Here is a 23,264-nt window from a genome sequence, read left to right on the forward strand (position 1 = left end):
CTCCTAAGCCACTGGAGTGAACTTCTTTGATCAACATATCCATGTATGACCCTCTTGGGACACATAGCTTGTTTCCATGGAATAGGAAACCCTTCTGCAGTAAGAAATCGGTTCCTTGGATCTTAGTCCCTTCTGTCTGTGCTAGCCAATCTTCATAAAAATCAGGATCATATTTATACAGCTCTTTCATGAACTCAAACCCAAGAACTTTCTATTCCATCACTGATAGCAATTAATACCTCCTAGACAGTGCATCAGCAACAATGTTTTGTTTGCCCTCTTTGTACTTGCTTGAGAATGTGAAGGATTGCAAGAACTCAACCCATTTGGCATGCCTGTGATTTAACTTGTGCTGGCCATTGATATATTTCAAAGCCTCATGATCTGAATGCAGCACAAAAGGTTTTGGTTTCAGGTAATGGCTTCAATGCATAAGAGCCCTGACAATTGCATAGAACTCTTTATCATAAGTGCAGTAGATCAGCTTGGCTCCACTTAGCTTCTCACTAAAGTGTTCCACATGTTTTATCTCCTGGATTAATACAGCTCCTATGCCAACACCACTGGCATCACATTCTACCTCAAACAAACAGTTGAATCAAGTAGTCTGAGAACAAGTGCCTCACACATCATCCTTTTGATTAAGCTGAATGCTTGCTGAGCATTCTCAGTCCATTTGTACTCTCCTTTCTTTATACACTTTGTGATTGGGGCAGCAACAACATTGAAGTTTTTGATAAACCTTCTATAAAAGGAAGCAAGACCATGGAAGTCTCTTACTTCAGTGATGCTCTTAGGGATTGGCCAAGATTTAATAGCATCAATCTTATCCTGATCCACAGAAATCCCTCTTCCAGAGATGATGTATCCTAGGAACTTAATCTCAGAAGCCAAGAAGGTACATTTCTTCAATTTTCCAAATAGCTTGCTGCCTCTCAGGATTCGGAATACTCTCTCAAGGTGGCTTAAGTGTTCTCCTGTGGTTTTGCTGTAAATTAGGATGTCATCAAAGTATAGCACAACAAATCTCCCCAAGAAAGGCCTCAACACTTCTGTCATCAATCTCATAAAAGTGTTGGGGGCATTTGATAACCCAAATGGCATAACTAACCACTCATAAAGCCCTTGCTTAGTTTTGAAAGCAGTCTTCCATTCATCACCTTCCCTGATTCTCACTTGGTGGTAACCCTGCCTAAGATCAATTTTTGAAAAGATCCTGGCACCACTTAACTCATCCAGCATGTCATCCAACCTAGGTATATGAAACCTATACTTGACTGCGATGTTGTTGATGGCTCTGCAGTCAATACACATCCTCCAAGTGCCATCCTTCTTAGGTACCAACTGTTGGAGTGTCCCCGACAATAATGCGATCACATTGTTGATCATATTGAGATCACATGTTTAAATCTCATATTAAGAATACATGAGGGAAAGTAATACTTCTTAGTCAACTGGTCCACACATATCGGTAATGATTGGCTGACTAGAGTTTGACATTACTGTCGTGCGACGGTGGTGACCAGATGATCCCCTAAGGTCATACCTATAGGGTAATGCTCTTAATTGATTATTTAATTAATCGTATGCTGATACGGGTTAATTAAATTCCTTAAAATTGACGAGTGATTTTGTGAGTAAAATTTCGTGTCTTATTGTAATTTGATTAAATAAGATTCGGTCTAAGTAATCGAATTGTTTTATTACTTAGATTAATTTATTGTTTATGAAACAATTAAAAGTAGAATGAATTATTTATTATAAATACAAGTTGTTGTAGTTTATAATTATATGACCCATTTTGGTACAAGTAATTATGAATTACTAATTATTTTTGTATGTGACATATTTTATTAATATGATGATTTTTAATATGTTAAAAATGCATTATAATGTAACATGTCATGTAACATGTCACATATGTCACAATTGACAAATGACAAAAATAAAATGGACTACCACATTATGGGTGTGCCGTGTATTTTAGAGGGATAAGGGTTAGTGTGCCTTAATTGAGTTGTTTAGTGGAAGGCATCATGATTAACCTCTACATGATAGGGTTGCATGCCTACACCTTGAATAGAACAACCTAAAAGCAAATGTGCATGCATTGGCACCTTTTTTCCTCCCTCCAAAACCGGTTCCCCCCCTTTACCCTAGAAAATATGAATTGTTCTCATTTTTCATTCATTCTATGAGAACACACAAAAATTGTATGTGATATTTTAGAGTGTGCTAGAATAACTCTATATTTAGAAAAAGAAAAGAGAGTTCATAAAATTACCTCCTCTTGAACCGAAATTTTCAAGAGCATAATACATATTATTTGTGTCAATTTTAAGGGAGGATTTTATTAATACTAGTCTTATGTCAATAAAATCTATTAAGGGTGTTGCCTTGGTACAATCCTTGGGGATAGATTCTACACTTGAATCTTGGTCATCCACTAAGGAAAGCTCAAGATCTAGCAAGGTAGGTGACCTTGCTAGTGCCCATTTTGCCGAGTCAACAATGTAAGGATCCGATTTTCTGTACTCTTGTTTTATGTTTTGCATGCATAAGATCTTGACTTAATTTTATGACTAAATTAATTATTCACATATTCAATATGTAAACTAATGAGTTTAATGAATTCTAACAAGTGGTATCAGAGCCTTAGATTGTTTGCATGCAAATCGGTTTATTGTTTTTCCGAGTTAATCTTATTAACAAACAAAACTTGTAATTTTGTGTTTATTATGATATATCACGAAATCACTTTGCATGTTAAAATTTTCTGGTCCTAAATGGATTTTAGGTCATATGGGACAGTTTATGGATTTTATTGTTCATTTTATTTATTATTGGCATTAAAATGTGATTTTTATGAGAAAAATGTCATTTTTGGACGAAAAATAGCTAAACTTCGAATTTTTCAGTGGTTTTTGGATATGTTTTCGCATATATTATCTACTGATGGCATGTTAAATCTAGTGATAAACTAAGTTATTTTGCATCAAATATGGATTTTGTAAGCTTAAATCGAATTTAAAGGGTTTATTAGGTTAATATGTGTTATATTTCGAATCTGGTCATGGAAATTTAATATGTTGTCACATGCATTTTTACTCAGTGTGTGTGAAAATCTTAGAGGTATTGGACTCATTTAGCATGATTTATGAATTTTTGAGTAAAAATTCAATAAATAATGACTTTATTTAATATATAATGCTAAAATATATTTCATGACTAAAGAAAAATGTTACATGTTGCATTTTGTCATATATTTCAGATCTAAAAGTGAAAAGTTGATGAAAATAAATTTTCTCATATTTTAATGGTCATATTCTTTAAAACCGATAAACCGCAACGATGTTCTTCTCGAAACATTTTCAAAATTTTTAACCTAAGTTTTGAACATTATGAGTGTTATGGTATTTTTTGGAATGTTCATGAGTTTGAATTTCAAAATTTGAAATTATTTGAAATTTTTATAATTTAATTTGGAGTTTATAGTATAAAATTTTATTTTTGGGTCCATTTATGAACAATATTAAGAAATCAAGTTTAATTATTATCAAAATGTTAGTGGAGACTAAGTTTTGAGTCCTAAAATGGTTAGGGTAATTAACTTGTACATAAATATGAATTTATGTAATTATTGTGATTTTAACAAGTTATAATCACGCAAATCCATAAAAACCGATAAATTATACGATATTGGCTCTTAAAAGGCGATTTAGCATAAAATTAAGCATGTTCATACATATTATAATGCTGCATTTTATTTATGATTGTCATATTTTTATTTTATATAATTTTTGAATTATGTAATTTTACTTAGTATGGCCTTAGTTTTTAATTGGTATTACCCGAAATATATGGGAATATCGATTCGGTTGTAATTATTGTTGGAGCTTGTGTCCTCCACAAATTAGTGTGATAACATTTGTAAATATCTTACAGGTTCACAAGGGTATACTTCGTATTTTAATTAGTTGATTAACGATTACCTAATAACGGTTGGCTTGCTAGAAAGTTTGACGTTATTATCATACAGATGGCGGTGATCAACTGGTCCCTAAAGGTCACACCTATAGGATGTGTTTGAGAGATGTGGTTATGAAAATGTAATCACATTGATGCCTTATATGACTAAACAGTTAGTCAATGTGTTGATGAGACAATTATTTAATGAAGATGAAATAATATTAGTTGAGACGAATTAACTGTCAATTCGTAAATTGAATATAATAAGTTATATTTAATTAATGTATATGATGTAAGCTTGGACGAATTAATATGTTAATTCGTAATTAAATGTAATCGGTTATATTTAATCAACAAGATGAATGTGTCATAGTGGTAATAGTGAGGGTACTCAAACCAAGAGGTTATGGGATCGATCCTCACTAGATGACAATTTATATTTAACACATTTTATACATTTTTGGAATAACCGAAAATAAGGAAATTATACTCCTTATTATTTCGGTATTTGGGCCGAAAATTAGGAGAAGAAAAATCCACCCTAATCTTCCCTCATACACGGTTTAAGAGGAAGAGTGGAGTGAATTTTCTAACCTAATTTTTCAACTCATTCTTGCCTCTCATCTAAACAAAAACACAAAAACCCTAATTTTACAGAAAATTTGAGGGATCGATTCTAGCAAAATCAAAGAACATTTCTCATATCGTCTTGGGTGCAACTGATAGGAGAATATCATTGCGATATTGTTCATAGGCCATAAAAGCTAGGACCGAAGGTTATTTCTTAATCCTTTATGCTTTTGTTTATGCAATTTAGTTTTATGACTCGTTATCATCACTTTATAATTCGTTATAATCCTTAAATTAAAGGGATGCATACAGATAAATCCCACAAGTGGTATCAGAGCCAAGGCCACGAATTTTATTTTGATGATTTTCATAAAATTGGATGTAAACGATATTTAGGAATTTCGAAAAGAAAAAAAAAAGTTTCGGCTGGAATTTTTTTTTTTGCCGTGAGGTATTTTTTTTTAGCCGTCTGTTTTCTGTTTTTTTTTCTTTCTTGTTTTTGATGATTATTTCCATTTCGATTTTTCATATTGTTGTTTAATCAGTTAATATAAACATATGATAAATTGGTAGTTTTTTGGATTTAATGAAGATTAAGTTAAAATTGTAAATGGAATCGTCATGTCGATGATATAGAAATTTGTTTTTGCTATATAGTTTTTAACATATACGATTAATCATGTTCTAATAGCAACTATAAACGATTTCCTTCATCGAATTTTTGTTTTAGGGCATTTTTGCCGCAAAAGAGAAATAAAAGAAGCATTAGGGTTCTTCTTTTAATTTGAGCCGAATTTTTTTTTCCTGTTTCGGTTACTGTTCACAGTGGCCAGATTATAAAAAAAAATTTTTTTTGTATTGTTTCGGTTTTTTCAGAAAAACCGAGTTTAAAAGGAAAATAAAACGGGTTGTTTTTTTGTTTTTGCCATTCAGCCGAGAAAAGATAAAAAAAAAACAAAAAAATTTTCTTTCTGTTACTGTTCACGGCTGGACAGATTAAAAAAAAAAGTTTTTGTTTTTTTTTTTCGGTTTTAGCTGTAAAACCAAGAAAAGGTCTTTTTATTGGGTTGTTTATGTTTTTACCGAGATAACTTTTAAAGAAAATTTTTTTTGTTGTTTTTGGCCAATTAATTATTGTGAAGCGGTTCATAATTCATAGATACCTAATTTTTAAAGCATTTTAAAAGATTGGAATTCATATTACAAGTTTAATGTGAATTAAGATTAAAATTAATGTGATTAATTGAGGAATTGTCACTTAATTTGATAATTAAATAGGTGGTTTGGATAAAATTAATCTACATAATTAAAGAATTATGTCTTGTATGTTTAATTTTTTTAGTTGATGCATTTTATTTAGTTGAATGAATCGTTTGAATGGTTTATTTACGTATTTTTGCAATCGGTTGTAATTTGTAATACTTAGTGTGGCCTTAGTCAAATTATGTTTTCGTAATGATGGGAACATAATTTTAATGTAATTTGAGATCTCGAATCTCCCTTTTTTTTTAGTTTTTGGGTTTTGAAATTAGAATGTAATAAATAGGTTTATTATGTAAATTTATTTATTGTAATTTTCAAAGAAGACTAAAGATGGAGATTGGAGCTCACTCCCGCTACATGGATCAAGATGGAACATCAAGACAAGCTTCTCGGGTCCATGGATGGATTCCAAAGTTGTATTTATGTTCATTTTGATAGGATAGGCCACACTAGGACCTTTTTATTCTTTATACGTTTTTCATTCCTATTGCTTTTCATTCACATGATAGTTTATGCATCATTTTCCGCCTAAAACCAAACCACCTACTACTAAAATGCATGAAAATTGACACATATAGGTTGTATGTTAGTTTTCATTGACATACAGATGTCACATGTTTATTAAGCCATCATCTTACTTTATTCATTCACGCATGCTAGATATTAGTTCACTTAAAATGAATTAAAACAAAGTTGATGGGATCTTCCTCTAAAACGGAAATTGACACTAGTCTTTATAAGGGCAAACAACTATGAATCCCTTGTTCGTCGGTAGGCATAATATGACCCCTTCTACGTTGGGTAAGTAGTTTGTGTTGACTTAGTTTATCTCAACATTATAGTCCGAAGAGTTTCTCGTGATTATGATGGACTAAAGATAGAATTTACAGAAATTTATCGACCAAGAATTCTAACGGTAGAATTAGCTAAAAAGTTAGCTTATCAATTTACAGATAATTGAGTCTTGGGATCATTTATATAATTCTTGAGGAAGGTCAATTGTATAAATGTTTTGAGTCTTCGCGTTATGAAACTAGTTCATTAGACTTAAATTAAAATCGATGCACATGCTTATTATTTATTCTTCTTTTCGCAGTGTAGAACACGTTTGTATTACTGTTACAACAAATGGCTGGAAATAACGAAATCCCAATGCCGAGTGTCACACTTGGACGCGAGTCCTGGCTTAAAATTTTTATGGACAGCATGAATCATTTAGCACGTCTGAAAAATGACGGGTCCAACTTTGCGGACTGGGAGGCAGCACTACGGAATGCTGCCATTGCTGACGGTAAGCTCAAGTACCTAACTGAGCCAATACCGCCAAACCCAAGCCCAAATGCAAGAATCAATGATATTGATGCTTATAGTGACTTCGCTACGGAAGCGGGTGCGATAAAGAACGTACTCATCTTTGCAATGGAAACCAATTTGCAGAGACGCTTCATTGCCCAAGGTGCAAACAAGATTTTCACCACGCTCACTAACGAGTTCTCAAAAGCACCGAGAATCGTTACTTATGAGCATACCTGTCGCTTCTTTGATGCGAAACTCCAGAAGGGCCAACCGGTTAGCCCACACATTCTTCACATGATTGAGAATGTCGAGAAGCTGGAGGCACTTAATTGCAAAATCAGTGAGAGCATTGTCATTGACCGAATGCTTCATTCTCTTCATGATGGTTTTGCCCTTTTCAGGGCGAACTACTACATGAATGACTTGAAAAAGAGTTCTCATGAGCTACACTCCCTTCTCGTACAGACCGAGAAGGATATGAAATTGAGTGGGAGCATGAAGCAGAATGTTCTCACGATTTCCAACAAGGGTAAAGGTAAGGGCAAGGCTCATGGCGACCTAGCTGTAGGTAAGTCAAAGTTTAAAAAGCCAGGAAACGGTAAGAGTGGGCCCGGTGAGACTAGTGGCTCACAGGGCAAGGCAAAGAGCAAGGGCGGTGACATTGAGTGCCACCATTGTCACAAGACTGGACATTGGAGGAGGAACTGTCCCGTGTACAGTGAGGACATTAAAGCAGGCCGCGTCGTTCCTGTTGGTATGTCATCTTATATTCATATGATTGAGATTAACCATGCAAGTTTCGGAACTTGGGTACTTGATACTGGTTGTGGTTCTCATCTGTGTAATCATTTGCAGGGCCTAAAGAACATCATACCTCTCGAAAAGGGTGATGTGGACCTGCGAGTCGGGAATGGAGCACGAGTTGCTGCAGTCTCGAAAGGAACATACGCAATCCAACTCCCTAGTGGTTTTGAGTTATTTTTATAATTGTTACTATGTACCCAGTTTATCTATGAATATTATTTCTATTTCCGTACTCGATATAGACGGTTTTGCATTTTCAATAAAGGATAATAGCTGTATTTTCTTTTAATGAAATGATTTATGGCAAAGCAGTTTCCATGAATGGAATTTACATCTTAGATCAAACCACGGAAGTATTACACGTGAATAATAAGAAATTAAAGGTTGGTGACAAAGATCAAACCTATCTATGGCATTGTCGAATGGGACACATAAATGAGAAACGTGTAAAGAAACTCGTCGATAATGGGACTATTCCCGCATTCGAATTTTCTACACATGGCACGTGTCAATCATGTCTCATTGGCAAAATGACTCGAATTTCCTTCAAAGGTGTTGGAATGCGCGCTAGTGACCTATTAGGACTCATACATACTAATGTTTGTGGACCTATGTCAATTACCGCTAGAGATGGCTATATATATTTTATCACTTTCACGGACGATTTGAGTAGATACGGATATGTCTACTTAATGAAGCATAAAAGTGAGTCCTTTGAGAAATTCAAGGAATACCAGAACAGGGTTGAGAACCAACTGGGTAGAAAGGTTAAAGCACTCCGTTCAGATCGGGGTGGCGAATATCTTTCAAATAAGTTTGATCAACACCTTAAAGACTGTGGAATCGTTCTACAGTTAACTCCACCTGGAACACCTCAGTTAAATGGTGTGTCCGAACGGAGAAATCGAACCTTACTCGATATGGTTCGATCCATGATGAGTCACACGGTAGTGCCTGATTCATTATGGGGGTTTGCTCTTTTGTCAGCTGCTCTCATACTTAACCGAAGTCCGATTAAAGCTGTCGACAAGACTCCATATGAAATGTGGAAGGGAACGGTCCCTAACTTGTCCTTTATTCGGGTTTGGGGCTGCGAGGCTTATGTCAAGTGGAGACACGAGGATAAGCTCGGCCCGCGGTCGGTCAAGACATACTTTATAGGTTATCCAAAAGGAACATTTGGTCATTACTTCTATTCGCCTACCGAACATCGAGTTTTTGTTGCGGCTAGTGCGACGTTCTTAGAGAAAGAATTTCTCGAGAACAAGACAAGTAATAGAACCTTCGAGCTGTCGGAGATTCCAGAACCAACAACTGAAACGGATGGAGGAAGTTGTTCCTTCAACTGATGATACGGTTAATATTCCTGAGGAACCTAGGAGGTCGGGTAGAGTCTCTAATCCTCCGGACAGATACATTGGTATGGTCGAGGAGAATGACGTTTTGCTCCTAGAGAGTAATGAACCCGCTACCTATAAAGGTGCTATGGCCTGTTCCAACTCAAAGCTATGGCTCGAAGCCATGCAATCCGAGATGGACTTCATGTATGAGAATGACGTATGAGATCTAGTTGATTTACCTAATAAGGTAAAACCTCTAAAGTGCAAATGGCTTTACAAAATAAAGCGTTCTGTAGACGCGCAAACAGATACCTATAAGGCACGACTAGTGGCAAAAGGTTTCACTCATGTGCACGGATTGCATTATGATGAGATTTTTGCACCTGTAGTCATGCTACGTTCCATTCGGATAATCTTAGCGATTGCTGCATTCATGACTATGAAATTTGGCAAATGGATGTGAAAACCGCCTTCTTAAACGGTTATTTGGAGGAAGAGTTGTACATGGTGCAACCCGAAGGTTTCATAGATCCTGAACATCCTAAGAAAGTATGCAAGCTTAAGCGTTCCATTTATGGACTTAAGTAAACTTCTCGGAGTTGGAATCATCGTTTCGACCAGGTGATAAAAGAGTATGGTTTCACTCGATCGGTCGACGAACCATGCTTATATATCAAGTCGAGTGGGAGCAAGATTATATTCTTGATATTGTATGTCGATGACATACTCTTGATTGGGAATGACATTCCTCTCCTATCATCGGTTAAAGAATAGTTGAAGAACCATTTCCAGATGAAAGATATGGGTGAGGCACAACGCATTTTGGGAATCCGTATCTACCGAGATAGATCACGACGGACGTTATCACTTTGTCAGGAGTCTTACTTGGATAAGATTCTTGAGAGGTTCAGCATGACCAACTCCAAGAAGGGGAACCTTCCAATGACGTCTGGGATGCAGTTGAGCAAGTCTCAGTCACCCACGACGCCTGAAGGGATTGAGCGCATGAGTCGTGTTCCTTATGCATCTGCAATAGGATCAATCATGTATGCCATGATATGCACACGTCTAGACGTGGCATATGCATTGAGTATGACGAGTCGGTGCCAAAATAATCCATGTACCTACGGAGGACTAAGGATTGGGTATTGACTTATGAAGGAGATACTAAGCTATGCGCAATCGGTTACGCAGATGCTAGCTTCCAAACGGATCAAGATGATTAGAAATCTCAGTCTAGATTCGTTGTTACTCTTAATGGTGCTGCAGTCAGCTGGAATAGTTCCAAACAGGAAGTTGTAGCAGATTCTACTACTGAACCATTGAAATATGATAAGCATAGAGGGCGCGTTATTTCCATGAGAACTAAACGTGTACCTGAGTTATAGTAGTTGATTATGAATTCGATACGTTATCTTTTTCATATACTATTTATAACTTCATCGTTTTTATAATATTTTGTTTTTCATGTGGATTGTACTGACAACATTGAACGCCACAAAGTGAACTGAATTACATTATATTTTGTTTGGTCCGTAATCGCCTTAAAGAGCTGATAACTCTGGCTATTATATTGTGCAGTCGATTGATGGTGGGTTCAACGAGCCATAAGTCAAACGGTTGACTGATCGATCACAGATGCGAGATTATAACGATACCTCGTAGGACAAATTTTTGTGACAACGTAATGGAGTCCTAAATGTTTAAAAACATTCGGTGCCAGGTCGTGGATAGGACATCCATTGTGTTCCTAGAGTCGATTCTTTTGACTATCGACTGTCTCTTGAGATTAAGGCAGTTTTTGGGTGACTTTGGTTTCTTTCTCACGGTCTGTCGTAACTAGAGGCTAAGTAGATTTTTTTCTGGGTCATTTCATACTGTGCTTACATCTGCAGGATTCGAGTTGAGGAAAATATCCAACCCTTATCAGGTATAGTTATTCCTCAGGGCCACTCGAGGAGTTGTAACTGAAATGCATGGCCATGCTCGAATGTTGATTCGTTTATCAGTTAAGTTACTCTCTAGTCGGGGAAACCACTCTTGATACAGATCACTATTAAAATACGACCTTTGTGAATACGGATTTGCAAATTGTTTTACATTGAGTGGGAGAAATTTTAGGATATGAGAATCGATTATCGCACATACACTTGTGAGGACAAGTGGGAGTTTGTTGGAGCTTGTGTCCTCCACAAATTAGTGTGATAACATTTGTAAATCTCTTACAGATTCACAAGGGTATACTTCGTATTTTAATCAGTTGATTAACGATTACCTAATAACGGTTGGCTTGCTAGAAATTTTGACGTTATTATCATACAGATGGCGGTGATCAACTGGTCCCTAAAGGTCACACCTATAGGATGTGTTTGAGAGATGTGGTTATGAAAATGTAATCACATTGATGCCTTATATGACTAAACAGTTAGTCAATGTGTTGATGAGATAATTATTTAATGAAGATGAAATAATATTAGTTGAGACGAATTAACTGTCAATTCGTAAATTGAATATAATAAGTTATATTTAATTAATGTATATGATGTAAGCTTGGACGAATTAATATGTTAATTCGTAATTAAATGTAATCGGTTATATTTAATCAACAAGATGAATGTGTCATAGTGGTAATAGTGAGGGTACTCAAACCAAGAGATTATGGGATCGATCCTCACTAGATGACAATTTATATTTAACACATTTTATACATTTTTGGAATAACCGAAAATAAGGAAATTATACTCCTTATTATTTCGGTATTTGGGCCGAAAATTAGGAGAAGAAAAATCCAGCCTAATCTTCCCTCATACACGGTTTAAGAGGAAGAGTGAAGTGAATTTTCTAACCTAATTTTTTAACTCATTCTTGCCTCTCATCTCAACAAAAACACAAAAACCCTAATTTTACAGAAAATTTGAGGGATCGATTCTAGCAAAATCAAAGGGCATTTCTCATATCGTCTTGGGTGCAACTGATAGGAGAATATCATTGCGATATTGTTCATAGGCCATAAAAGCTAGGACCGAAGGTTATTTCTTAATCCTTTATGCTTTTGTTTATGCAATTTAGTTTTATGACTCGTTATCATCACTTTATAATTCGTTATAATCCTTAAATTAAAGGGATGCATACAGATAAATCCCACAATTATTGTGATCTCGTATCACCGTTTTGTAATTTAATAGATTTATTTTATTACAAATGTATAATAGGAAATTATGTAATTTTTATTTATTATTTTGTAATTTCTCGGAGTTTCCCATGAAGACGGTGTTACCTCGAGATGCGTACCAAGACCGAAGTTCAAGGGACCAAAGAAGTTGGTTTCCGAATTTGTAATAGTTTATTAGATTTACTATTTTTAGGAAGGCCATACTAGGATTTTATTTTTATGCTTTGCATTTTATTTATATGTTGCATGCATCGCTAAATCGCCATAACTAAAACATGCATTTTTAAATCGAGTTTATCGACCGTGTCAATTACAATTATCGTAGTTCACCGCTTTAGTTCACTTAAAACGTGATAGATAATAAATTGACATGACCTCTTGCTAAATAAACAATTGAGACTTAGCCTTACCAAAAATTAGAAACCATGAAAACCTATTTCGTGAGGGAGTGCGCTCGGCCAAACCGGGGTACAAACCTTGTTACGTAGGGGAAGTGGGTGATAAATGTCTATCCACCGAATTCATGTTGATGAGGGTTGTATCGCCAAAGCGTGCCCAAGTTAATGTGAATTTGGATCATGGACACATTTATTCGAAATTTGGGTTGAACTCAACAAAAGTATTCTCGACCATAGCCGGATGTATTTTGGGCTAAAGATAAATATTAATGTAATTTTATCGACCAAGAGTTCTAAAAGTAGAATCGATTAAAGAGTTAATCCACCGAGTTATACTGATGAGGGTTGTATCGCCAAAGCGTGCCCAAGTTAATATGAATTTGGATCTTGGAATCATTTATCATAGTTGGGTAGAGGTCACTATGTAAATGCTTTACTTGTTAAATTATTTACAAGTATTATTATAACGATAAATGTTTTGTTTTTTCATTATTCCGTTATCATATTGTTCTATTTCTTTACCTCAATTTATACGATATCATTTCGATTTTAGTTTAAATCTCCATTAAAACATCGTAACTAAAGACAAAATTTGAATTTTCTTCTAAAAACCTCGTATTATCCATTGTAAGGATATCTTGTGAAGAGTATAGATAAAAGTTATTCGTGATCAAAAGGGTTTTTGATTCTTGACTAACATATCTACTTACAATGAATTGTTTCTCATATGCTTAATTGAGTTAAGTAATTTGAAACATTACATCATTTTGGTAACTAGATTTGTTGGAAATCAAAATTGACCAAAATACCGCAACCACTTCAATGAAAGTTTTAAGACTAAACAAATGAATTGAAGAGTAGTCTTCATGAAATTCAATTTTGCTTCTCTAAGTAAAGACTCATTGAAATGAGTGGGAGCATTCTCTTAACCGTTAAGAAAAGGACGAGGTTCAAAGAAGTAAAAATAAAATGGAATTGATACAAGGTAATGTTAAAAGTAAAGTTATTGAGAATAATGATACTAAACCTATCAATCCCGGCCGATAAAGTTTCCATTGTCTTAATTGTTGGACGCTAGAAAGGAAACTACCCCAAATTATTGAAGAATCAGCAAGTTAGTTGTGGGACATCTAATGAGACTTTCTTCTATAAATGTTTATTTGAGTGACATAAATTTTGCTAGTACTACTTCGTCATTATTAGAAACCAATGATGGTTTTCATCATTGTATTTGATACATAAGATGATTATGATATGACGACTAGCATCAAATAATGTCAAGAGATAGAGTCATTGTGTATTCAAACTAGTTTTGGGTTTAAAGTTATACCTTAATTATGACTATTAAGTACATAAACTCTAAATAAGAATATAATTTTGTTAGGATGCAAAAGAGGTTTCACTTTTGTGACCCATTTACACCACGATTTGATGTATGGCTAGCCCATTATCAAGGTGACTATATTCTAAAAACCAAACTAGAATGATATATCATGTAGATGATACAAGACTCAAATTGGTATCCCAAGATTAAAACTTTAATTCTGGAATGATAAACGCAAAGAGTTACCGAGTACTCTTGAAACCATTAGATTGTTAATCTTATGGTATATGCGTATCTTATATTCAAAGCAAGATTTCTCATGCCTTTTGGTTGAAAAGGAAATTGTGAATGCAAATCATTGATCCAGAAAAGGTTGATCATTTTATTTTACCGACAATTAAAGTGGATACTATAGTGTTCACTTAATAAGGTACAAGGAGAAATCTTTGAAGAAGTTCAAAGAGTTCAAACGATCACGATTTAGTCGTGATGGGATTATCTAAGTGAAAACTTTGATATAAGCCAAAGGATGTGTGATATAGTATCACAAGTTAATCTCTCCTAGCACACATTATGGGACAAGGTGTGGCTAGATATAGAAATCAAACCCTGTTCGATATGGTTTGGATTTTATTCAAGTTACCTTGAGTTAGTTGATCTAATTTTGGGGATTTTATCATTTTGTCTAAGTTGTTTTTCCACTAAATCTAAAAAGATTCATATGAGATATGAAAAAGTAGGGTACCATGCTTGTAAGTTTTCACAAGAAACAAATGCTCATTTTTCCTTTCAATAATCACGAGTACAACAAGTTTGTGGCTCGTGAAACTGTCTTTCTAGAATACAAGTTTTTTCTGGGAGACAGAGTGGGAGAAAATATTCAAGAGCCACAAAAGAATTGTGTAATTCAAGAGCCACAAAAGAATTGTGTCAAAAATTGTATCAGTAATTGTATGTCGCAAGAAACTGTATTTTCTTGGCTACATGATGTTGTTTCTTCGAAACCTAGAAGGTTGAACTCGTCACTTGTTGAAGATGATGAATTCGTGTTACCTTTAGAAAGTAAAGAGCTTGCAACTTACAAAGAAATTGTTTGATTCAAGTTACTTCTGGAAAGTAATGATCATATGACTTAAATGAGAGTTTTTAAGTGACAACTCAATACAAGGCTTAGAGCCATAAAAATCCGAAATAAATTCCAAGTGGAATTGTTGGATATCAAAGAGAGATATCAAAGCTTGATTAGTTGCAAAGTGTTTTGCACTATTCAGATCTTCTTAGGGATTGTATTTCATTATGATGATATATAGCGAGTGAATCTAAAACCCACTTCTTCAATTAGAAGGAATGTATTCAATACATGTCATGAGTTTTGTAGATTCTTGCAATCCTAAAATAATGTGCAACTTAAGAGATTGTCTTAAGTAGGACATCAATGAGTTGGAATCAACATTTTGATCATGTGATAAAACTTTTCTCAATAGGTTGAGAAGTTGTGTTTATGCATGAAGTTTAGTGGGAGTTACAGAAATTTTAATTAGTCTTATATGTGGATGACATATTGATCATTGGGAATGATTTGACACTTTTGGAGTATTATAATACATCTTCAATATCCGGATTTATGGAGATCAATCCACATGATATTAGCGTCGAATAAGAAGTCCTATGTTGATAAGATTCATGACTAGTTCAATCATGTTGAACATATTTGATCGATTCCATTTGCTTCCGCTGCCGGATCAATTAAATGAGTAATGATGTATAACACTTCATATACTTTGAGTATGATGAATTGTTTCAAAATCGAATTTAAGTAATAGTTACCAAGTAGCCATATAGATTATTCTTAAGTGCTTGAGGAAGCATTAAGGATGGAAAGTTAAGTGTTTTTGATGCAATTAACTAATTTGTGTAAGGGTGTTACACAAATGACAATTGAGATTGCGAAAGGTTTCAGACAAAACCATATTCAAAACACGTGAAGATGGTTAAGGAACCATTGTGGCTATGTTATTTAAGAAATAGATTTACTAGAATCGTTCTAGGCAATAAAGAACTATGAGAGATATTTACAACGGAAATTGAGTACACTTGCAATCATGAGATGTGCAAGAAGGATGAGTCCCGCATTAATCGTGAAAACAAAGTGGGAGCTATTCTAAGGCTAGAGGGCCTATGTCTAGATTGAATCTAGACACGTACTCAGAAAGTTTTGTAATGCAAATGTATACATTACAAATGAAAACGAGTATGTAGTAAGGATGAGTAAGGTACAAGAAGTTGATAAAACCTACTAACCAAAGCCTTCTCATAGGCTTAACATGATGAGTCATATGTCATTTCAATTGGATTGAGATGAACAACTACGTACAAAGATCAAATTGGATTATAAGAATATGAAGTAGTAATCAGGTATTGACTATTCATATGTAATAATCACATTTGTCATTCGAGTTTTTAAATCTAAAAAAAAAAAACTCCTTTTATACTTTGTTACATCCAAACGGGTTGTAGAGACAATATTGACCCCGTTAAAGTGAACTCGGATTAACATGGTATTTGCCCATAGTCACTTGTATGAGGTGACGTCTCGAAGTGACTAGAGTGTGATGCGATTGATGGCAAGTTCAAGTGCCATAGAGTCATATGAGATGACTAGTGGATCACATAGGCAGACTGTTAGGAACACTTTGTCGGGCCTGATGACCGCTTATAGAGTTCTGGCAAATTTATATAGCCTGGTCATGGCGAGAGCTACTATAGTATTCTGATGAGTCAATTCTTTGACTAAAGACTATTCGCCTAAGGTGGCACAGTTTCAGATTAACTTTGATTTATGTTACTACGACCTTCGTAAATGGGGTCAAATGGGCATATTTTGGGTTATGATGGCTGTGGCTAATCGAAGGGAATAGTGCGATAGGAATTGTCCACCCCTTGTCAGGGTTAAAACAATATCTCAGGGCCACTCGAGGAGTAATGAACTGGAAATGCGTGGCCACGCTCGGAAGGTATCTATGGTAGGTAATTCCGGTCAATCAGTTGTTCTCCAGATCGAGGAAACCACTCTCGATATGATCACTTGCAAGTACGACCCGAAAGACACCTTGCATTGAGTGGGAGATAGTAATAGGACAAGAGAATTGGTGACGCACACTTGTCGAGGACAAGTGGGAGATTGTTGGAGTGTCCCCGACAATAATGCGATCACATTGTTGATCATATTGAGATCACATGTTTAAATTTCATATTAAGAATACATGAGGGAAAGTAATACTTCTTAGTCAACTGGTCCACACATATCGGTAATGATTGGCTGGCTAGAGTTTGACATTACTGTCGTGCGACGGTGGTGACCAGTTGATCCCCTAAGGTTATACCTATAAGGTAATGCTCTTAATTGATTATTTAATTAATCGTATGCGGATGCGGGTTAATTAAATTCCTTAAAATTGACGAGTGATTTTGTGAGTAAAATTACGTGTCTTATTGTAATTTGATTAAATAAGATTCGGTCCAAGTAATCGAATTGTTTTATTACTTAGATTAATTTATTGTTTATAAAACAATTAAAAATAGAATGAATTATTTATTATAAATACAAGTTGTTGTAGTTTATAATTATATGACCCATTTTGGTACATGTAATTATGAATTACTAATTATTTTTGTATGTGACATATTTTATTAATATGATGATTTTTAATATGTTAAAAATGCATTATAATGTAACATGTCATGTAACATGTCACATATGTCACAATTGACAAATGACAAAAATAAAATAGACTACCACATTATGGGTGTGCCGTGTATTTTAGAGGGATAAGGGTTAGTGTGCCTTAATTGAGTTGTTTAGTGGAAGGCATCATAATTAACCTCTACATGATAGGGTTGCATGCCTACACCTTGAATAGAACAACCTAAAAGCAAATGTGCATGCATTGGCACCTTTTTTCCTCCTTCCAAAACCGGTTCCCCCCTTTACCCTAGAAAATGTGAATTGTTCTCATTTTTCATTCATTCTATGAGAACACACAAAAATTATATGTGATATTTTAGAGTGTGCTAGAATAACTCTATATTTAGAAAAAGAAAAGAGAGCTCATAAAATTACCTCCTCTTGAACCGAAATTTTCAAGAGCATAATACATATTATTTGTGTCAATTTTAAGGGAGGATTTTACTAATACTAGTCTTATGTTAATAAAATCTATTAAGGGTGTTGCCTTGGTACAATCCTTGGGGAGAGATTCTACACTTGAATCTTGCTCATCCACTAAGGAAAGCTCAAGATCTAGCAAGGTAGGTGACCTTGCTAGTGCCCATTTTGCCGAGTCAACAATGTAAGGATCCGATTTTCTTTACTCTTGTTTTATGTTTTGCATGCATAAGATCTTGAATTAATTTTATGACTAAATTAATTATTCACATATTCAATATGTAAACTAATGAGTTTAATGAATTCTAACACCAACAGTGCTGGGACATCACAGGGACTCATGGAATCTCTCACAAGTCCCTTGTTCACCAGTTCATCAATTTGCTGCTGCAATTCTCTTGTAGCATCAGGATCACACCTGTATACAGGTATGTTAGGGAGTATAGATCCTGGCACAAGGTCAATATGGTGCTCAATACCGCTTAGTGGAGGTAATCCACTAGGCAATTCAGCAGGGAAGACATCTTGGTATTGCTCCAGTAATGGCCTAACCTTTGCTGGTAGTTGATGCTCCACATCCCCATGAACTTCCTTGGACAGTAGGATAAGAACAGGCTATTCTTGTTACATTTCCTTGACCATTTTTGCTTCAGATAGAAACAAAACCTCATTAAGTCCATCGGTCACACTTAGACTCCCATAATTCTACTGATTAGGTGGTAGAGGGGTCAATGTGATCTTCTTGCTGCCTTGCTTGAAGGAGTAGGCATTGCTCCTTCCCTGATGGATAGAATTCTTGTCAAACTCCCATGGTCTACCCAACAGTAGGTGGCAATCATCCATAGATACCACATCACACAAGATCTCATCTTTGTAAACATTGCCAATTGAAAATGGAACCAGACACTGTTTATCCACCTTTACCTCTGCTTCCTTGTTTAGCCATCTGAGCTTGTAAGGGTTGGGCTGCTCCTGGGTGATGAAGTTGAGCTTATTAACCATGGTGACAGATGCTACATTGGTGCACCTTCCACCATCAATGATCAAGTTGCATACCTTGCCCAAAATAGTACATCTACTCCTGAAAATGAGGGATCTTTGATCCTCCTCCAATGGTGCTTGTTGAGAGTGCATTACACTCCACAAAACAAGACTATAGCCTGTATCAGGGTGAGCCAAGACCTGTTCCTGGTTGGGTTCTTCCTCAAGAGTTGTCTTCTCATTCACTGGTTCCTCCTCATACTCAACTGAACCCTCTCTCTCCCACTCCTCTACTTCCATTGCTGTTAATGTTCTTTTGGAAGGATAGTCCTTCCTGAAGTGGCCATACCCCTGGCATTGGAAGAATTTAATCTTTTCTTTGGTCCGATGTGGGTTGGACTTAGGGAACATAGGTGCCTTCCCCTTGTCTCCCCCTGTTTGGGACACTAGTTTAGGTGTTTCAACAATTTTAACACCAGTGTAGGGTCTAAAGATAGGTTTAGGTTTAGGTGTAGCAGGTTTAGACTTTCCCATTTTCTCCACTCTGAGTGCCAAGTTGACAACATCATCATAAGACCAAAGTGGTTGCATTCTAACCTTAGTAGCAATATTCTTATCAAGCCCTTCTAAGAACCTAGCAATCTTTTGCTTAGGCTTCTCATTTATCTCACACTATTAGGTTAGTTGTTCAAACTCCCTCAAATAGGTCTCAAGGGTTCTCTCATCTTGCCTAAGCTTAGACAACTTAATGAATAGGTCTTGGGTATAATCCATGGTAATAAACTTATCCAACAATTTCTTTTTAAGCTTGGACCAATATTTAATAGGTTCCTTCTCTTTCCTTAACCTCTGATGTTTAAGGTTGTCATACCACAGTGATGCATATCCCTTTAATTTTAACACAACAACTTTACAAGCCTTAGCATCATTGTAATTTTTGAACTCAAATATTTTTCAACATCCCTAATCCATTCTAGTAAATCATCAGGGTTAATTAAGATTACCTGAAAAATCAGAAATTTCTACCTTTAGAAGCTTATCTGCTTGCTCAAGAGCCTCCTCTTGTGTTATGATGCTCTCATCTGATTCTGATTCATAAGCAGGTGGTGGTTGCCCTCTCCCTGCTCCCATAAAGAAGCCTCTTCCTCTACCTCTTCCTCTGGGAAGTGGTTGTCTCCTTGGATCATGGGTTGGAAATCTCTCCATCACCACCTGAACAACATTGAGCAGTGTGTCTACATTTCCTGCAAGTGTTTCTATTCTGGTCTCAATACGAGCAAGTCTCTCTTCACTCATGGTTGTTTTTTTGTGTTTTTAATGTAGGTAGGAATAATGGTCTCACAGCTTCTCTCAACCTAAGACTAACACAAAGGTGGAATTGTGTTAAACTTGAGCTCTGATTATAAAAATGCAGTGTAAGCCCTATGGACAGACAACAATGCAGCCTGGTTTGCAGGACACTTTAAAAATACCAAATGACCTTGGAAAATTCTAAAATTTTGTAACAAATAAGATTTAATACTGAACTAGAGCGGTACCAAATCTTAGGATTTTAGGAGGACTATAAGTATTTTTAAGCTCAATTGAAACAGCCTGAAACCCTGAGATTGCAAACAACAGACTCAACTGACTTAAGGAACTTGTTTGTGGGATAAATTAATATAGTCAAGATCCTAAATTTCCACAGAATATTCACAAGAAATCTATGATGATAACTTAATAAACTTCAGACTTAAATCCACAGAGAACACAGGATTAAAGCTTGAACTTTGCTCAACACAATCAAACTGAACCACAGACAAGCACAAGTTCAACTCAATTATGCCAGACTAACTTTGATCAATTAACCACAGAGATCACAGGTTAATTACCAGGCCACGGTTCCAAACTACAGTTTAAACACAAGTTTGAAATAAATGAGAGAAGTCTCAAGGCGAATTTTCATTCAAAAACAATCTGCTTTTTCAGTTGGAACACAGGTCCTTATATAAGCCTTGTTCTTGAGTTACAGTTCGAAACATAACAATCCAAGGGCCAAGATTTAATCTAGAATCAGTACAAATTACCTTAATTATATTACAAGCTGGAAAATAAAGTTACTATGTGAAAATAAACAACAATAGGTAAAAACAGACTGAAAATAAAGCAAGGGTGTAGTCTGGCATTTTGGCATTTGTGCACAGGTTTCTGTTGTTCTTGTTGGCTAGTTGAGTGCTTTCTAAAGTCAAGGCTTCTTGTGGTTTTCCCGCAGTTAATCTCGAGGAAGGATGCTGCAGTGGCCCTTTCTATATTAGCCTCACAATTGCCTCACCAAAAATAGAAAGTTTGCTTTATGATTTGATGCGTGTATTTTATATAAGGTTTCTACCTCATTTTTACACGCATTTCTTTGTTATTTACGTGGCATCTGGCTACAAATTCCCCTGAATATTTTACTTTGGTCTGTCTTGCATAAATTGCAGGTATGGACCGGAAAATGGGCGAAATCAAGCCCAAACTTGTCCTAATCGTATGCATTTTGGAGAATAAGGAATCGGAGCCCGGAATCTGTCACTTAGGGATGCGTGAGATGGCTTTGAAAGGTGCCAAGGAGCTCACTCGTGCTTATATGGCTCGATCGACCAGTTTTGCTACAAATTGTGGTCTATCGAATGCTCTACCACTCAAGAATAACTCGATCGAGATCTGCTTTCAGTCGATCGAGTTGGCCATCATTTGAAGTGTTCGATCGAGTCCCTTCTTTTTTCGATCGAATGGTTTTCCAAGGTTTTTTCTCGATCGAGTTGTTTCAAGTCACTCGATCGAGAGCCTTTGTGTCTTAGGCGGATTTTTGGTTATTCGCGAGATTTACTTTTGTAATTTAGAATATAAGGTTATGACCGTATTCACAATAGGACTCTCTCCTTTATCTCTTCTCTGCCTCTCTCCTCTCCTTTGACTCTCTCTACTCCTTTCTTAGAACCCTAACTTTGGATTTGTCCCTTGTAATAGGTACTCTTATTCTACTCTTTAAACTTAATCTATTATTGTGTTCTATTGCTTTCTTCTCCTTAATCTCCATTGTTGTTTTTAATTTCTCCTTAACCTTTTTATTATGATGAATTTCTATAGTTTATGTATTGTTGTTGCTTACCCAATAATTATGCATAGCTAATTTCCCTTGCTAAGACATAGGGGAGCCATGATTTAGAGGAATTGTGAATAAGTAATTAGGTTTGATGCAAATTAGGTCTATGTTGTTAATCGCTACATATAACTATTCTTGTCTAATTGAGTCGACGTAATTAGGTGATTAATCACGGTACACCTTGACCTAGATCGGAAGATTGGAAAAGGTAAGACCTGTAGCAAACATTAGGGCACTCTAGTGAGGGCGGAAGCTAAGCTAATAGCGTTTTAGGGTGAATTGAGACCGGAAGGAGATATTCATTACCCTGTAGATCGAATTTGCACTGACCTGAGACCTTAGATTTTATTTCTTGAGAATCATGGTGAACCGTCTGTCTTAGCTACCTCTTGTCTGCTTGCTTTTTTATCATTTCTCTTCTTTATTTTCCTCACTCTATTTCTCTCTTTAGATCTCGTTAGTTTAGAGCAATCATTCAAAAACACCCAAGGATTTGTTACCTCGACGGACTTAGTTAAGCTGACGTTTTCCCATCTCCATGTGGAGATGGACCCTACTTACCATTGACTTCTGTTAGTAGTAATAGGTATTTATTTTTGGTACTGAACGACGGTATCAAACTTTGGCGCCGTTGCCGCGGAGGTGGCGTAATTCTGCTACTTATTTTAAGTCTGTCTCTCGTCTCAAAGATTTTATTCCTTGAGACTGATCTCATATTTTTCTAGTGCTTTAATTAGTTTAGCAGGAAATCTGTTCTAGAAGAGAACATTGTCATACCTTCCTTTCTGTAGACTCTATTTGCTGAGATGCCAAATATCGCCAGTCACTCAGAACCTACGGTGGATTCTCTGCCTA

At 35.7% G+C, this 23,264-nt stretch overlaps 1 protein-coding gene across 1 annotated transcript; it reads right to left on the bottom strand.

Annotated features, from left to right (window-relative positions):
* Positions 1–377: 377 nt before the first annotated feature.
* LOC141613727 (uncharacterized) lies at positions 378–20,578 on the bottom strand. Its single transcript, XM_074432472.1, has 6 exons — positions 20,287–20,578; positions 20,154–20,170; positions 19,151–19,954; positions 18,618–18,892; positions 592–1,297; positions 378–440 (listed from the first exon to the last, which is right to left on the bottom strand). Exons 1-6 carry the CDS (start codon positions 20,576–20,578, stop codon positions 378–380), a joined length of 2,157 nt encoding a protein of 718 aa, XP_074288573.1.
* Positions 20,579–23,264: the final 2,686 nt, after the last annotated feature.

This window comes from Silene latifolia, chromosome 11 (genome assembly GCF_048544455.1).
Source record: "Silene latifolia isolate original U9 population chromosome 11, ASM4854445v1, whole genome shotgun sequence".
Lineage (NCBI taxonomy): Eukaryota > Viridiplantae > Streptophyta > Magnoliopsida > Caryophyllales > Caryophyllaceae > Silene > Silene latifolia.

Bases quoted from the DNA above. Each gene is read 5' to 3' on its own strand.
- LOC141613727 (XM_074432472.1), bottom strand. From the start codon at position 20,578: ATGAGTGAAGAGAGACTTGCTCGTATTGAGACCAGAATAGAAACACTT. The intron at 18,893-19,150 runs GTATCTATGGAT...CTACTGTCCAAG, and splicing joins ATGAGATCTTGTGTGATGTG to GAAGTTCATGGGGATGTGGA. The intron at 441-591 runs GTTTGTTTGAGG...TGCAATTGTCAG, and splicing joins TCAGACTACTTGATTCAACT to GGCTCTTATGCATTGAAGCC.